Source organism: Trichophyton verrucosum (assembly GCF_000151505.1).
Source record: "Trichophyton verrucosum HKI 0517 chromosome Unknown contig01029_1.f1.exp, whole genome shotgun sequence".
Taxonomy (NCBI): Eukaryota; Fungi; Ascomycota; class Eurotiomycetes; order Onygenales; family Arthrodermataceae; genus Trichophyton; species Trichophyton verrucosum.
Window position 1 is genome coordinate 1,319 of NW_003315185.1, and position 14,693 is coordinate 16,011.

Sequence of the window (14,693 nt, forward strand, 5' to 3'; positions counted from 1 at the left end):
GCTCCCTATCAGATGGCGATGTCGCCCGTAGTGCAAAGTTGAAGATCAGTCATCTGCTGCTGCCACCGCTCGTTGATCGTGATAGACCTGTTGATATCGGTGTAGCGTATGCTGGTCGCTCAACCTTTCGTTGTCGGCTGTTGTTGACCTTTGAAGGTCGATGGTCGATGTTGATATTGATGTCGATGTTGATGTCGATGTTGATGTCGATGTTGATGTTGACGTCGTACGGAAATAATGTGCATTCAAGGCTTGGCGTCAGACTTTGTCAGCCAGAACGCCCAACTGGGAAATATCAACGTCGACAGCCAAACCTCAGCAGCGCCAGCAACGAGCAGCTAGAAGGAGAGCAGAAAGCGAGTCCGGAGAGATACTAGACACGCACGCGGATACGAAGCGATACCCTCTTAGATACCGCAGCACCGCTCTGCGACCTTCCAATGGCCACCATGGCGCGAGAGACACCGCAGCCACAGCCTGAACAACCGCGATCCTCAGCCTCGACCTCAGCATCCACGGCTTCACCATCTACACAGTCTGCATTCTCACTGCCTACGTCTACAAAGCTGCTTATAGGCGGCTCAGCCTTCTTTGTTCTCTCGACCTTTATCACTCGCCGCTCGCTCAACCGCCGCCGTCTGGCTGCTATCCCTCAGTTCTACACTACCGCCTCCCACCACAAACCCAACGTCAGCGCACCGCTTGAGGCCCTGGAGGCTCTCAACCTCGCTACTCTCAATGTCTTGGCCCTGGCCATTCTCGGCGTCGGAGCAGGGATGAAAGCCGTTGGATTCGAGACCCTCGACGAGCTACGGAGGATAGTTCGTGGTGGATTGGGAGCTGATGGCACGGGGAGGACGGAACAGCAGGTGGAGGAAGACATGGAGGAATGGGTTGTCTCCGTGCTGAATCGGAAGGCCAGCAAGGAGAACGCAAATGCGAAGGAGGCCGAGAAGCAACGGGCACAGGATGAAATCCGAAAAACCTGGTTGAATGAGCGGGGGAAAGAGAGGTGATGATACCCTAATAATCCTAGAATGTTTCTGCATGTAAGACTAGAAAAGAATTTGTATACTACTAACTCCTGGCATCTTCTATGGATCCCTCCACTGAATACAACCCTATTTAACGGTTTGTTCGTTATCATAATCTTATATATATTAACTCGCGAGCATCCGCTTGCTCTGCTGTATTAAAAAGTCAAGATAAAACGGGCGCTAAAAATTCCAAATCACATCTACCAAGGTACACCCCTTTTAGCCGGGTCTACCGTTATGGTTTTTCTACCAAGTAGTATAGTTTGAGATAATGTACCTGGATGGACATGGCTAGCCCTGTTCGTCCTTCATCCTCTCGTACCTCTCGCGGGCATGTTCTCGAGTCTTCTCGAGAAACTCATCATATTTCCCACGCGTGCTTCGGCCAGCTTCCTGGACTGCATCTCCAACCTTTGAACCCTGGGCACCCAAACCCACGCCCTGCACATACAAGTCTGCTGCTACCGGCTGTTTCATGCCGGTCCCTTCCGCCCCGAGACCAGAGCCAGCCGACCAGCCCATCTTCCCTAGCAAGGCAGCACCCTTGGACAGCGCTGGTGGAGGGCTGGCAGCAGTATCAGAGCCAACGGGGTTACTGCCAGGCCCTTGCTCGTACTCATCCTGGCGGTCATCTTCAGCCTCTCTCTTCCTACTCTTCGACGAACCAAACACCTTCCGCCGCTCCTTGGCGCGATCGCGATACTCTGTCTGGTCCGCTGCGAGCGTTCGCTTCTTTGCCAGCTTAGCGAGTGCCTTGGCCTTCAGTGTCTCATCTTGCAGGTTCTCGCGGTGCAGCTGGCTCAGACGTTCGTGCTGGCGAACGTGGGCCTCTGATTTGAACTCTCTCATGCATAGATAACAACACAGTCGGTTAAGGTCGGCGTAGGACTGCTGTCCTTGTAAATGTGGCTGCTCTGGCTGCTCTGGCTGCTGATGCTGCTGATGCTGCTGCTGGACCGGTTGGAGATGTGGTGTTGATGCCTGCGACTGGGATTGTGATCGGGCAGCGGCCGTGCCGGGGTCGTTGAAGTGATCCCCATCGCCCGTCTCGGCGCTGCGCCTATCGATGCCATGCAACTCCGCATGGCGATTGCTCCAGAATTGGAGATGCGAAGCCATGGCGATCTTCTTCGTTGCAGAGCCAGCAGCAGCCCCTGCTGTCGCCTCCACTTTCTTCCTCTTCTTCTCTTTCTCCCCATCCCGACCAGGGTGCGCCGCCCTGGCAGCACTCGTCTTCTGTGCGGAGGCGGAGGCCATTCCCCCTGCCTTTCCACTGAGCTCACTCGTGGCAGCAGCCGTGGCAAGTTTGAGTTCGCTGGCATATGCCTCCTCATCCCAGTAAGCCAGCTTCGCAGCCAAATTGCCAAGGGGGCTAAAGGTGAATCGCTCAAGCTCACTGTTCGTACCTGTAGTGCTGCTATGAACACCTGGGTTGAGATTAAGAACCGGTACAAACACGCCAGCGTGGATGTACGAGGCGAGCACTGGCTTCGAGGAGATGGTAAAGGTGTCGAGGGATGTGTAGCGAGTAAGAGCGCACTGAGCGTCCTCCACAGTCGCAAACTCCGCAAATCCATAACCCCAGCTTTCGTTCGTTCGGCGATCTCGTACCAACAGAACACGACGAATTGACCCATCTCGAGCCCCGAGGTTGCTATCGCCGGTTGTAGACGCGACCTTGGCGACTTTCTTTGCCGGTGCTCCACCGACCCCGGATGAACCAGATGAGGCCGAAGCCGCAGCGGACTTGGACTGTTTGCAAAGCTTCGCAACGCCCTTGGCCAGCACTTCCTCGGTAACGCTTGATTCGAGGCCTCGGAAGAGGAGAAACTGCGAGGGAGTGCCGTCGGTTGAAACATCGTTGTCCCCGTAGTTAGCTACCTTGACAGTCTCCTCCACGGGCGGTACGGCAATATCTACCAATGTTAGACTCTATATAGGTCCCGATATGCACGTGTACATATCATTTCTTGTATATAATTTTGCTTCTTTTTTTCGGCCATACCTGGTTTGGATGCCTGGCAGCGGAAGCACCGTTGTCGACCAGGATAGTTGACAATTGAGCACTATTTTACATGTCAGCCCACGAGCATAAAAACGAGGGTACCTGAATGGAACTCACATTAATACAGGTCCATTCCCCGTCGGCTCGAGCCCTGTTACGGTCCTCTCGTTCACGGCTGTAGGCAATCCTGACCCTTGCGCCCTGGCCATCGCCCCCGGCTTTGCCATACAGGTGTACAGCTGGGAAGTTCAATTCCAGGAATTTACGCGAGTCATCAATGGAAGGAAAGCGGATAAATGCAAGTTGCCGTGATATTTCTAAGTCTGTTAGATGTTTGCAGAATACGTATATTTGAAGTTGTTATGGAGTACTGTACTCACTTGTTTGTTTGTCGCGAATAACTCGGACGTCCTCGAGGCCCCGAACATGATAGTACTGGGCAAGTTCACTGGAAACCTATATAGAGGGACAAATCGATTTCATCTCAGCATGCAGCCAGACGACAGGAAAACGGGGAGGGCTGTTCGAACGTCTTCTTCGACCATGTCAACTGGCAGGCCCTCCATCATGACCTCCCTGCTCTCCGTCCCGTAGTGCCGCAATGGTCGTGTGTGGCGTCCACTACGGCTCCGACTGGCACTCCTACTTCTGCTGCGACTATAACTTCGACTACGCGCTCGACTCCGAGGTCGACTTCGAACTCGACTGCGTGATCGGCTGTGGGAGTGACTGCGGCTGCGGCTGTGACTATAGTTCGCATCATAGTCGTATCTGGGAGGGGATCGGTAGCTTTCACGGTCTCTGTCTCTGTCTCTGTAGCCACCTTCCCAGCCCCGGTAGCGCCCCCGGTGCGGCGGCGGCGATCGAGATGACTGTCTGTAGGGTTCCCAATCCCTACTACCACGATATTCGTCTGCGCTGTCTTCTCGCCTCCTGTCAGCCGTCCAGGCATCTTGGGCGTCACGGTCACGGTCGCGGTAATACATGTCTGGGTCCTATCAGCACAGGCTCGGAGCCGCAATACAACAATACAAAGAAAAGGGAGAGTCAAGCAGAAGTAAAAGCGAGGACTCCGTAAGGGAAAGGGCCAGAACGCGGAGAGTGAGGCAGCTCCGTACCGCCAGGGGAATCGTATCTCTGTCTCGAGTCTGGGGGCGACGGTCTGCTGTAACGAAGGCCGCCGTGGTCGGGGTATCTGCCTTCCTGGCCCCGGTAGGCCATGACTTAGCTGCACCCTCAGTATTTGACGCGATATCCGCTGTATCTGAGGCCGTCTAACGCCGTCTGAAGCTGTCCAAGGCTGAGACCGAAGCTGTCGAGCTTTGCAGATTAGGTAGAAAAAGCTCTTCTTTCGCTGCAGATTCAGGTGGATCTTTGGATGGTGGATGGTGGATGGATGGACATGGATGCCGGGCCGGCGATCTGATAAGCGGATATAAGTTATCCCGTAAGTGATTATGTCATACGGATTATGTAATATATATAACTTATGTAATCAGCTGACACCGGATGGGAAGGGAAGGGAGATCCCGCACGACGCACAGGTAACTACATCCATGCAGGTAGGCCGCGAGTGACAAGTCATCCATGGGGTGGGTGGGATTTCACTCGGCGGCAGCGGTCAGATTTATCTTTGTGCGGTGCACCCAGGAGGGAACTGCCTCGACTCGGTTCACTGACTAGTACGGAGTAACCGGTGACATAACTACTACCTAGTTCAACCTGTGTGATCACCCAGAAGGAATAACTTAACTAGTTGGGCAAGCCATGGAGCGACAGACGCTTACTATCGAGGAGATGCAAAAGGGTAACTAGCATCCGTTACCCCTCCCTCCCTCCAGCTGCTTGATAACAGACCCTGACCCCGAGAATTAGGACTCGTTGAACTCGACCGTGCCATGGGCGAAAACGAGATGATCTATGCCTTCTCCCCTATCACCGTGATCTCGCCTGGCGGTTTCCTTGCAGTCTCGTACTTGAAAAGCCGTGAAACGACAGAGGATATTGATATTATTATCGATCCCCAATGGACAGGAGACAAGGACATTATACCAGCACTCAGAGAACTATTCTCATCAGTTGGAAAGAAACTTGGCTTAAATCGCAAATGGCTAAATGATGATGTCTCCTTATTCCTTACCCAGAAAGCTCGCGAACAGATCTTCAATGCTGCGGGTAACCAAAATATTATACTCTACGAGGGACCAAATCTTAGAGTACTGGGTGCACCCTTAGAATGGGGTCTTGAGTCGAAACTACGGCGGATAAATAGCAAACCTGACCATCCCAAGGTGCCAACAGATATACAGGATATCCTTATTATTCTGAAACTACTGATAGAACGCAATAATGGGCCGCTAAATAGACGGCAGGTACGCGAGAGAAACACAAATGGATTTGATATACTTCCTAGTGAAGAGACTCTAGATCTTGTTGCTAATGCATACCAAAATAAATACGGGGAATACCCTTTTTGCTAGTCACGGAACTACCTAGTTAGTTAATGAGACAAGTATTTGATAGGGTCTTACGCTAGATAGAGTGGCATTTGAATCGAATTATTACCTGAATATAGTTGCTATAAGAGGAAAGTTTTTGTCCATTGACTCTCACAAGTAGTTGCTACGATAAGTCGTGGCTTTAAAATGATTATTCCCTGCTGTTGCTTCACTGGATCAATGGAGACTATGATCGAGCCATCTCATTATTCCGTATGCGTTCCTTCAGTAGCTAATTTCTCATAGAGCTTATGGAATGCCGAATCAGGTATTGCGAGGAGTTCTCTGGGATTTCCTGTCTCGATAATCTCACCTTTGTCTAATAACACAACACGATCATAGTCAAGTACTGTGTCGAGTTTGTGAGCGATAGCAATAACGGTCATGCCCTTGAACTTCTCACGAATCACATCCTCCATTACCTTATCAGTCTCAGCATCTACACTGCTGGTGGCTTCGTCCATGATCAGAATATTCCCCTGCTTGACCACCGCACGAGCCAGGCAGAACAGCTGCCGCTGACCATGGGAAAGTTTATCCTCGCTGACCTCCTCATCAAGGCCACCACGGGCTTCCAAAAACTCCCATAAACCAACGTCCTGTAAAGATCCTATGACAGCTTCATCGTCCGCAAGTTGTAGGGGATCAACGTTGTCACGGACAGTGCCGTATAAAAAGAACGGTTCCTGGGGAAGTGTATTTAGCCGACTTCGAACCTGCTGTCGGGAGATTGTGCTAATGTCAATGCCATCAATCAAAATCGTCCCAGAATCCATCTCTAGCATTCTCAACAAGCATGACACAAGAGAAGATTTGCCACTACTGCATGGTGAGCACAATCACATACTAGGAGGAGATAAAGCAGGGCTGAATAAGAGGAACTCACCTGCCTGTCCGGCCACAAATGGCAACTTTCTCGCCAGCGTTGATGGACAAGTTAACCCCTTTCAAAACTGGGCCTAGAGAAGGGTCATACGACGCAGATACGTCATTAAACGCAATGGCGCCAGACTCGGGCCATTCATCAGGTACACTGCCATTTTCATTCGGGAGGTTCTCATCCTTCACATCCTGGGAGTAGGAGCGTACTCGGTTTATTGCTCCAAGTGCAGTTTCCAATTGGGTCCAGGCTGTTACCAGTGTTTGGAGAGTGGAACTAAACGTCACGATATTAAACAGTGCCACACCCAGAAAGGGTGTTGACGCGCTGCGAACATTGGTTGCGATTGCGACCAACATAACTGCAAGCCCAGCATTCAATAGGTCCAGGACAAGGGTAAGCCATCTTTGAATACACCAAAGGAGATAATATGGCTTTTGAGATATATTCAAGACTTTGTAGTGACGCTCTGTGTATCTCTGCGTCCATCCATACGCGCGGATGCAGGCAACACCACCAACTGTCTCTAGAAACTGTGAGAAGAGAGGCGCCTTGGCTTCGATATCCAACAGTCGCAATTGTCTGGATGTTCGTAAATAAAAGAATTGAACCCCGATAAGCACAATTATGCACAGAGGGACGGCCGCTGCTATGTAACCTGCCCCTATGAAGACGAATACACCAGAAACGATTGCAGAGAGAAACTGAAAAACAGCTTGGTCGATAGACTGGGGTAGATCATTGTCAATAAGCTCTAGGTCCTGGCTGAACCTGTTAACCGTAGTTCCGGCATCAGTTGAAGTAAGGAAGGATGTTGAAGCTCTATATATAAGGTTAGCGGATGCGACTCTTACGCAGGCTCTATAATGAAAGATATACCTCATAGTAGTAGTTAGGAGCACGTCATGGAACCTTCGCGAAGTTTTAGGGAGCACCACTAGGTTGAAAACACTTCGAAGGGGTTAGTTGAAGCTATCCGAGCCACATTAACGCGTTGATAAGGCACAAACCTGTCAGAGAGTGTAGCGCTGAAGATTGCAAGGAAAGCAAGTCCACTATATACTCCAAGCCAGTACCCAATACGTTCGTTGGGCCTAGTATCATTGGCATTCGTCCACCATTGTAACCAAAGGGCTAGAAATATTAGCAAGGTCATGGAATAGCAATATGGCTTCTAAGACTTACAGGGGAAAGTGACACCGACAACGAAAGCACAACACGCTAATAGGTAAAGTGAGATAGTCCACCACCCGGCGTTTTTTGCGTAGTAGGCATATACTTTCATGTCCCCAGTCATACGGCTACTTTCAAGTTCAGGATCTTCTAGTATCTCAAGCTCATGCAGCACGTCTTCTGAGAGTTGTGGCTCTGGACGAGATGTAGTAGTTGTTTGACATTGGTTCGCAAGTTGTTTGATATCATCACCTGCTGAAAAGCTTTCCAGGTTGCCTTGACGAGCAATTTCCCCATTTTCATTGAGAAAAATGATGTTGTCTGCAAAACTAAGGTGGCTCGCTATTTGCCAGTATTAGCAAGGCGCTAGGTAACCATAGGATGAAGACAAGGATTACCAGAATTTGTAGCAAGAATAACAGTGGACTTTAGCTTCTTCAATAGACCGTTGGGCCCGAAAATTGCATCTAACATGTGCCGCTCGGTTGCCCTATCAAGCCCTGTCAAGACGTCGTCAAGGATCATGGTAGAGTTCCTGGAGTAAAGTGCACGAGCAAAGGACTAGATAGAACAGGATTCACATTTAGTACATAGTTCGCTTCTAACGGAAAGCCTATCCGTAACTTACCACGCGCATTTTTTGTCCACCACTAAGCCTCGACCCTTGGGTGCCAATGTGTGTTTGATCTCCGTTTGGCAGTTCCTCAAGATCTGTACGAAGGGCACAGGCAGAAACAACAGTATCATACCACTTCTTATCCCACTCGCTCATACCAACAATGTTACTTTGGACAGTCCCCCACGTAACCCAGGGGGATTGCGGACAATATGCAGCCAGAGAGAAGCCAGTTCTTATTAAGCCGGATACGCACGGCATTTCACCAAGTAACAGTTTTAGAAGAGTAGATTTTCCAGAGCCAACGGCGCCAAAAACCATGGTGATTTCACCACGAGGAATCTGGAAGTTAAGATTCTTTAGGATTGGCGAGTCACCTCCTATTGTGTAGCCTACCGACGCTCCCTCGACAAAGGCTACAAATGCATCGGTGTTTGAGTCAGGGTCCTGTATCTCCTTCAAAATGATAGTATCTTTCAGGGTATCAGCAGGAGTAGAAAGCCCGGAAACTGAAGAATCTCTCCTATCGTGCTGTGGTATCCTGTAATCCACTCTCTCCTGTGAGTTGAGGTAATCTTGGATACGGCCAAAACAATTGAGAACAGTTTGAAGGTTCTCGAAACCATTAATAATAGTGGTCATTGGATGATTGAGTAATTCAAAAAGGCTGAGTGAAGCAAAAGCGACTCCTTCAGTCAATGTTCCTGTATTATTTTTCTTTGCCAGCAAGATGAATGCGGTGAAGCCCCACACCGGAGCCAGTTCAGAAGAAGCAAATGCTGGGAGGTTTCATCATTAGCCATCTTTTCATTCCTTGTTAGGAGTATTATTTGGCTTCGCTCACCTGCAACAAATACTAGTATGCTATAGACACGATGGCGAAGCGAGGCACGAATCTCGTCCAACCGTAGATTTGTAATACGGGATGACACGATGTCGGCTAGGCCGGTCATTTTAATTGCCTTTGTTGAGCCCAATGACTTTGCAGTGGCAGCAAGACGAGTTTCTATTGCTTCCAGCCACGGGATTTGGGCATCGGCTGCTGCCTTTGCAAGAGGGACCCCTATAATCAAGCAGGCTATGAAGTGGTTAGACCTGTCTCAAGGCGTCGGGAATTAGACGTTGTCATACCGATAATCCATCCAACGGGAGCAACGATGGCGATTCCAAGGAGCCTGTGCAACTGCCAGAGAGCGATGGCAATCTCGATGAAGCCTGCATAAACCTCGTGAACAAGTGTCATGCTGTAGCCGATACGGTCAATATCTGCACTCATCAAAGTGATTGCTTCTGCATTGTCCTCGTTTGTGGAGCCGACGCGCAAAGTCTTGCCAAATATAAAGGTGACCAGACTACCGCGGTATAGAGTGAGCAAACGGTACGTTTTATGCTCATACACCGCGTATGCTACCTTCATTCATGTGTAAGGACTTGGAGTGATTGATAAGCGGATAGTAGGATTAACTTACTGAAAGTCCAATATAAACAACAGCATAGCCCCCCACAAGAGAGTAGGCAATATTGCTTGTCTGAGCATGAGGGGCCTGGGCAGTAAAGTCGAGGACCCGTTGGACGAGAAAGGGCTGTGAATAGCTAAAGCCGGTATACGCTAATCGTGGCAAGATGCCGGCCATGATATACCATTTATAATGAGTGAAAAACACCCAAAACAGGGCGTATCTCTTAGCTTTATCAGCTACGAGTACTAAGTCAGCAACCCCGAAATATGATGGATTGGGAAACCAGAAAAGTTAAAGGAGTCAACAAACGTACCATTTTCCCATTTTTCTAGAAGGGCAGTTGGCTCAGACGCAGCCAGCAGCTCCTCGTCAATAGGGGTTATCGTATTGACAGTTAGCAACGTCTGGAAACCGTTGATGAACAAGCGATTTAGCCATATGAAGAGCGATCGGTTGATAACACCGCTTGTTGCTTCGGGAGAAGCATCTTTCCACTTTGCCAGCAGGAGGTGACGCTTCTCGGTAGCCTCTAGGATAAAGGCCAGAGATTTGACAATGAAAGCAGCCAGGGATATCGACGCCACAGCATGGCTGTCTTGGATGAAGAAAAGGCTGCGAGTCCTCGCCAGGTCCAAGAGCGTCGAGACGCCCAGGTAAACATTCAGCAGCGTTGACGGCCGCACGCAGCGTACATGCTCGAGATACGAGACGGCTGCCAGGACGCAGTACCCGGCTACCGTCAGGCTAGCGCAGGCCAGCGTCAGTCTCGTCTTGGGCGCTTGATGCCGCGCATACAGGCCGAGCGTCGCCGTCTGGAGGGCGACGAGGACGGCGTAGGTTGCCTGTCACGTGATGTTAACAAAGTTTCACCGGCTAACTTTAGGCTGACGTCGCGGCATCAACTTCACTAGTTTAACGAACTAGCGACTGCTTCGACCTGAAACGCCGACAGAAGGGCAGAAGGGAGGGAGGGAGGGAGGGAAGCAGGAGACGGAGAGGGAGGAGATGACGACGACGGTGACAAAGAAGACGAGGAAAATATGACACGTACCAGCTTCAGTGCGGCGAGCCATGATCTTCGTGCTTTGGCTGGCTCGCGGCGAAGGGCGAGGAGTCGGACAATTGCCCACGCAACTAGACAGACACGCCAACGGGTCAGCACCGAGATTGGAGAGGATAACTAGTCATGGAAGCACATTACCTGCAATGCCCAGAGGAGGTAAGGTCAGAATGCTTTCTTCGAAGAGGAGAGTGAAGTCGAATCCTCCGAGACATGAGCCAGCCACTGAAGGGCCGAAAACGTTCTCAACCTCAATCGAGCATGCCATTGCAAGGAGTAGAGCAGAGCAGCTAGTCACAGAGCCGAACTCTCAAACGAAAATCACAAAGGAAGAGGATGTGGCCCTTCTAAATGCACCAGACTTCAGGGGGGCGATAAAGAAGGGACCATTTGGCACTTGTCTTGTTTTCGAAGAGGTTGCACAGAGTGCGAGGGATATCAACCGCCTGTTTCCATCAGCTCTAATTGAGCCAATGTTACGGAGTACTATAGTTAGTTACCTGGTTCAGGGATGATGACTTGAAAGGATCTACTTCGTAGATAGGGTGCAGTCGGTCCCGGTAAAGGATGCTCCCCTTTGGATGTGAAGGCCATCAGTCTCACCGGTTTATAGTTGCAGGTTATCGCGCCGGCTGTTAGGATGCAGCAGCTTTGCCTTTTGCAGCCGTACGGACGGACGAAGCATCCTGAAGTCGTTAGTTTAACTTACTTGTTATTTTAGTTAACAGAGCTACTATTGACAGGGATACTCCGTACGGAGGACTGGCGTCTTCTTTTGTTTTTCCTCGTTCCATCGATGCACGCTCACGGCTGGGAGCCATGGGCTCGTTGGCTAGAGCTCGTTGCCCCATGGCGATCATTTCCAATTCGTTTAACTAGATTAGTGGCAGCAACTCGAGCCTCTGAATGGCTTCTCTGTTTCCCGCAGCCAAGTCGCGGCAACCGAGCACCGGACATACATCCTTGGTGGGGCGTAGTCGAAGCCCCCAAACAATGGCCCAATTTAAGAGGCGTCTGAAGAATCAACGGCTGGAAGAGTGGCTACAAGGGCGCCTAACTTATGCTCCGGAGAAGCCTTGGCTCTGGACAAAAGGCGAACAGCTCGCCAGCTAGTTAACTTAACTAACGAAGCAGCCTTATCGTTAACGATTTTCTGAGTTCTGGCTTGCATCTGGATTCTCGCGCAGCTGGCTGCTCCTTTGCCAGACTGGATGGGCGGCATGAGCACAGCACAGGCTCGCTAGTGACCGGACCATCTTGCTCCTATAAGCGAGAATGCGCTGAACATGAAGGAGCTGCATCTTTATGGCCCTGTCCAGGAGCTAGTTACGCAGTGATCCCCACAACAGACGGGGGATAAACTAACTAGCATGGAGGAGTTAGTTTATTTTATATAGGTACGGAAAGGTTATGAGTGCTTCCAGACTTTGTATTATTATATCGACTAGGGGGGGGGGGGGGGGGGGGTTTTCCGAGCAACTAAACCACGTAGCTTTGGGGGAGGGGCGGGATCTTGATACATACTTACAGGTGATAAAGAAACAGGCGTTTCTGAGATACCCGACGGCAGTTGGTTAGTTAATATAATTCTAGCTACCATACGTATTATAAGATTTCGGCCGCTGTCGCATCTTTCGCCTAGCGGTAATTAAGACGGCACCACCAACTATTAACTATAGAACAACTTGCTGGCTATACAACTGGGTAGATGATACTCCGTATACCTCGTGGTTATTTCCTGGGGTGCTTTTGTTACCCGTGCTGGATAAGTAGTTAACCGGTTCGATCCCTCGCTTGTTCCAATAACTATCTGCATGCAGTCCAGATAGGAATCAGAGCAAGCACCATCTCGCGGATCGTTGGTGAAATGCACTGTATACAGAATGTAGATACGACCCCAGTCCTGGACTCCTGGTGCCACGGTGTCATGCTGGATGAGGCCTTGCAAGTGCCGTGCTGCACAGGGAGCAGGGCTGTCTGCAGCCAGAGGGGTAATGATGCACTTATCTTCCACCCTTGCGCTCAGCCCCTGGCAACCGAAAATAGCGTCATTGCTTGTTCACCCCCTAGTTTCGGCTGCGTTGCTTGACTATGTTTTAGCGTTTTCCAGCACATGCACCGGTAGTTAACTTAGTACACCAGCAAACCGGTCGAAGATCCATCGGTTGGCTGGCCAGGGAAATAGATGGCTAACTAGACCCATGGCTGGTAAGTTGTCTAGGCGCATATCAACGTTGCGCGCATGTCAAAAGGGGATTAGCTGAACCCTGCTTCTCCGAAAGATGTGTTACAGCCGGTTTCTCGAAGCTGCAAGTTGAAAAGCAAGCCGCAGGACCGTATCATCGTGGGAAAAGTATTATCATGCCTGGTCCCCGTGGCCCCCCTGGAAACTTGGAGTGAAGATGATGCACCACATCGAGCTTTCCGGTCGTTCAATAACAGAACGAGCTCGCCTGCATCCTGTAAGACCTAATTGCTGCATCTACGGCTGAAGACAAGTGACGTGATTCGCCTTTAGAAGGATTTGTGTGTGGAGGGGGGCTTTCAGTCAATCTGCCATCTGCACATCACTGACGGGGAGTGTGGCAGATGTCTTCACAATGCGGTCAGAAATATCCCCTAGCTCGTTCTGCCCGCACCGGCCTCTGTAAACGGCTGGTATCAAGTTGTTGTACAAAGCGATCTTCGCGCTGATACTTGGCACCTCACATGGCCTCAGCCGCCGCATGTTCCCCATATATCGATTCTGCATACAGGGAGTACGGGAGTGTACAGTTGTCATGTTATTATTGTCCCGTTGGTCGACATCCGTCTTCCTTGCTTGCTGATCTAGAATTCGCACCAGCTGGAAGGATCAGGTAGCACAATAATGCATTTTCGCTTCTTTTAGAACTTGTATCTCGTTTGCTCTTTTGTCTGATCCTGGTTTTGTCTTTTGTCACCCTGCTTCAACTTGTAATATTTATTTTATAGCCTCCCCCCCCCTCAATCCTTTCCACGGCTTACGGTAAAATTGACACCAAATACACCACCTCGGAGGATGCGAGGTACGCCTTGCCGCTTGATGAAACTTCCAAAGCATGGCTAGAGGCTAGAATTTGCACGACAAGCCAACGTGCCGCCTTGCTCCCACCATGCGCCCAGGTGCCCAGGTGATGTTTAGCTCACGGGATCTGCATGGCCGGGGCTAGTAGTATTTGGTAAGGAAGCGTCTTTGGCGGAAGCACCGATCTCCCGGAGAGATACCCCCAGGTAACTCGTACCCTCCTCCACAATGCAAAAACATCACTAGATCCACTCCTGCGGCAGAGAATATCGGACATGGTGGACACACTTATCCGTATATTACCGCATTCAATGTGTGAATGGGGATATCAGTGGGGATTACTCAATGCATGTAATTAGTATTTTGAGCAGTTATATCCTTGTTGTTCAATTAGTCCGTTGTAAGGCAGCGGGATAAATGGGCGGGAGGGTTTGAATGTGATGCAGTGATACGTACCTATAGTACCTTGAATATTCTACCAACGAAGCCATCGCGCTCTCTTCCTTCTGCCCCTCTTGTCCCCTGCTCAAACCGATACCTATATTAGAAAATAAAGAGAAGTGGAATGGGAATGACAAAAAAAAAAAATAAAAATAAAAGTAACAATAAAAATAAAACAAAAACTTTGAGAAAACATCCCAGCGAATGCTAAGGGGGTATCGGATGGCTGGGTTAACCGAGATTTGGAAGGTGATGAGGTAGTGCTGGAATTAAACTCGAATGGCGCTGAGTATATCCACTCTTGCGAGCTATACTCAGTGAAACTACCTATCATAGGGTACGTCAGGTTCAATGGGAAGGATGGCAAGGCATTGTCATCAAATGACCGCCGGGATCGTAATTTATATAGTGGGTGGGTAGATTGACATAAAAAGGGGAATGTCAACGCCAACCTTCCCTTCCCACCGATAACCATAA

The 14,693-nt window shown here is 50.0% G+C and overlaps 5 protein-coding genes across 5 annotated transcripts; 3 read left to right on the forward strand and 2 right to left on the reverse strand.

Moving 5' to 3' along the window:
• Window positions 1-440: 440 nt before the first annotated feature.
• Window positions 441-1,016, forward strand: TRV_07565 (uncharacterized protein; the record flags this gene model as incomplete). The annotated part of the gene is made up of 1 exon (XM_003018365.1): window positions 441-1,016. The coding sequence occupies one exon, from the start codon at window positions 441-443 to the stop codon at window positions 1,014-1,016; it is 576 nt and encodes a 191-aa protein (XP_003018411.1).
• Window positions 1,017-1,328: 312 nt separating this feature from the next.
• TRV_07566 (uncharacterized protein) lies at window positions 1,329-3,994 on the reverse strand (the record flags this gene model as incomplete). The annotated part of the gene is made up of 4 exons (XM_003018366.1): window positions 1,329-2,969; window positions 3,160-3,365; window positions 3,423-3,498; window positions 3,689-3,994. The coding sequence occupies 4 exons, from the start codon at window positions 3,992-3,994 to the stop codon at window positions 1,329-1,331; spliced, it is 2,229 nt and encodes a 742-aa protein (XP_003018412.1).
• An 815-nt stretch (window positions 3,995-4,809) lies between these two features.
• TRV_07567 (uncharacterized protein) lies at window positions 4,810-5,522 on the forward strand (the record flags this gene model as incomplete). Its single annotated transcript, XM_003018367.1, has 2 exons — window positions 4,810-4,849; window positions 4,918-5,522. The coding sequence occupies 2 exons, from the start codon at window positions 4,810-4,812 to the stop codon at window positions 5,520-5,522; spliced, it is 645 nt and encodes a 214-aa protein (XP_003018413.1).
• Window positions 5,523-5,746: 224 nt separating this feature from the next.
• Window positions 5,747-10,742, reverse strand: TRV_07568 (ABC bile acid transporter, putative; the record flags this gene model as incomplete). Its single annotated transcript, XM_003018368.1, has 11 exons — window positions 5,747-6,359; window positions 6,427-7,242; window positions 7,431-7,554; window positions 7,606-7,914; window positions 7,992-8,154; window positions 8,222-8,988; window positions 9,054-9,272; window positions 9,341-9,536; window positions 9,679-9,905; window positions 9,983-10,413; window positions 10,591-10,742. The coding sequence occupies 11 exons, from the start codon at window positions 10,740-10,742 to the stop codon at window positions 5,747-5,749; spliced, it is 4,017 nt and encodes a 1,338-aa protein (XP_003018414.1).
• Window positions 10,743-10,899: 157 nt separating this feature from the next.
• Window positions 10,900-11,244, forward strand: TRV_07569 (uncharacterized protein; the record flags this gene model as incomplete). Its single annotated transcript, XM_003018369.1, has 1 exon — window positions 10,900-11,244. One exon carries the CDS (start codon window positions 10,900-10,902, stop codon window positions 11,242-11,244), a length of 345 nt encoding a protein of 114 aa, XP_003018415.1.
• Between the last annotated feature and the right edge of the window lie 3,449 nt (window positions 11,245-14,693).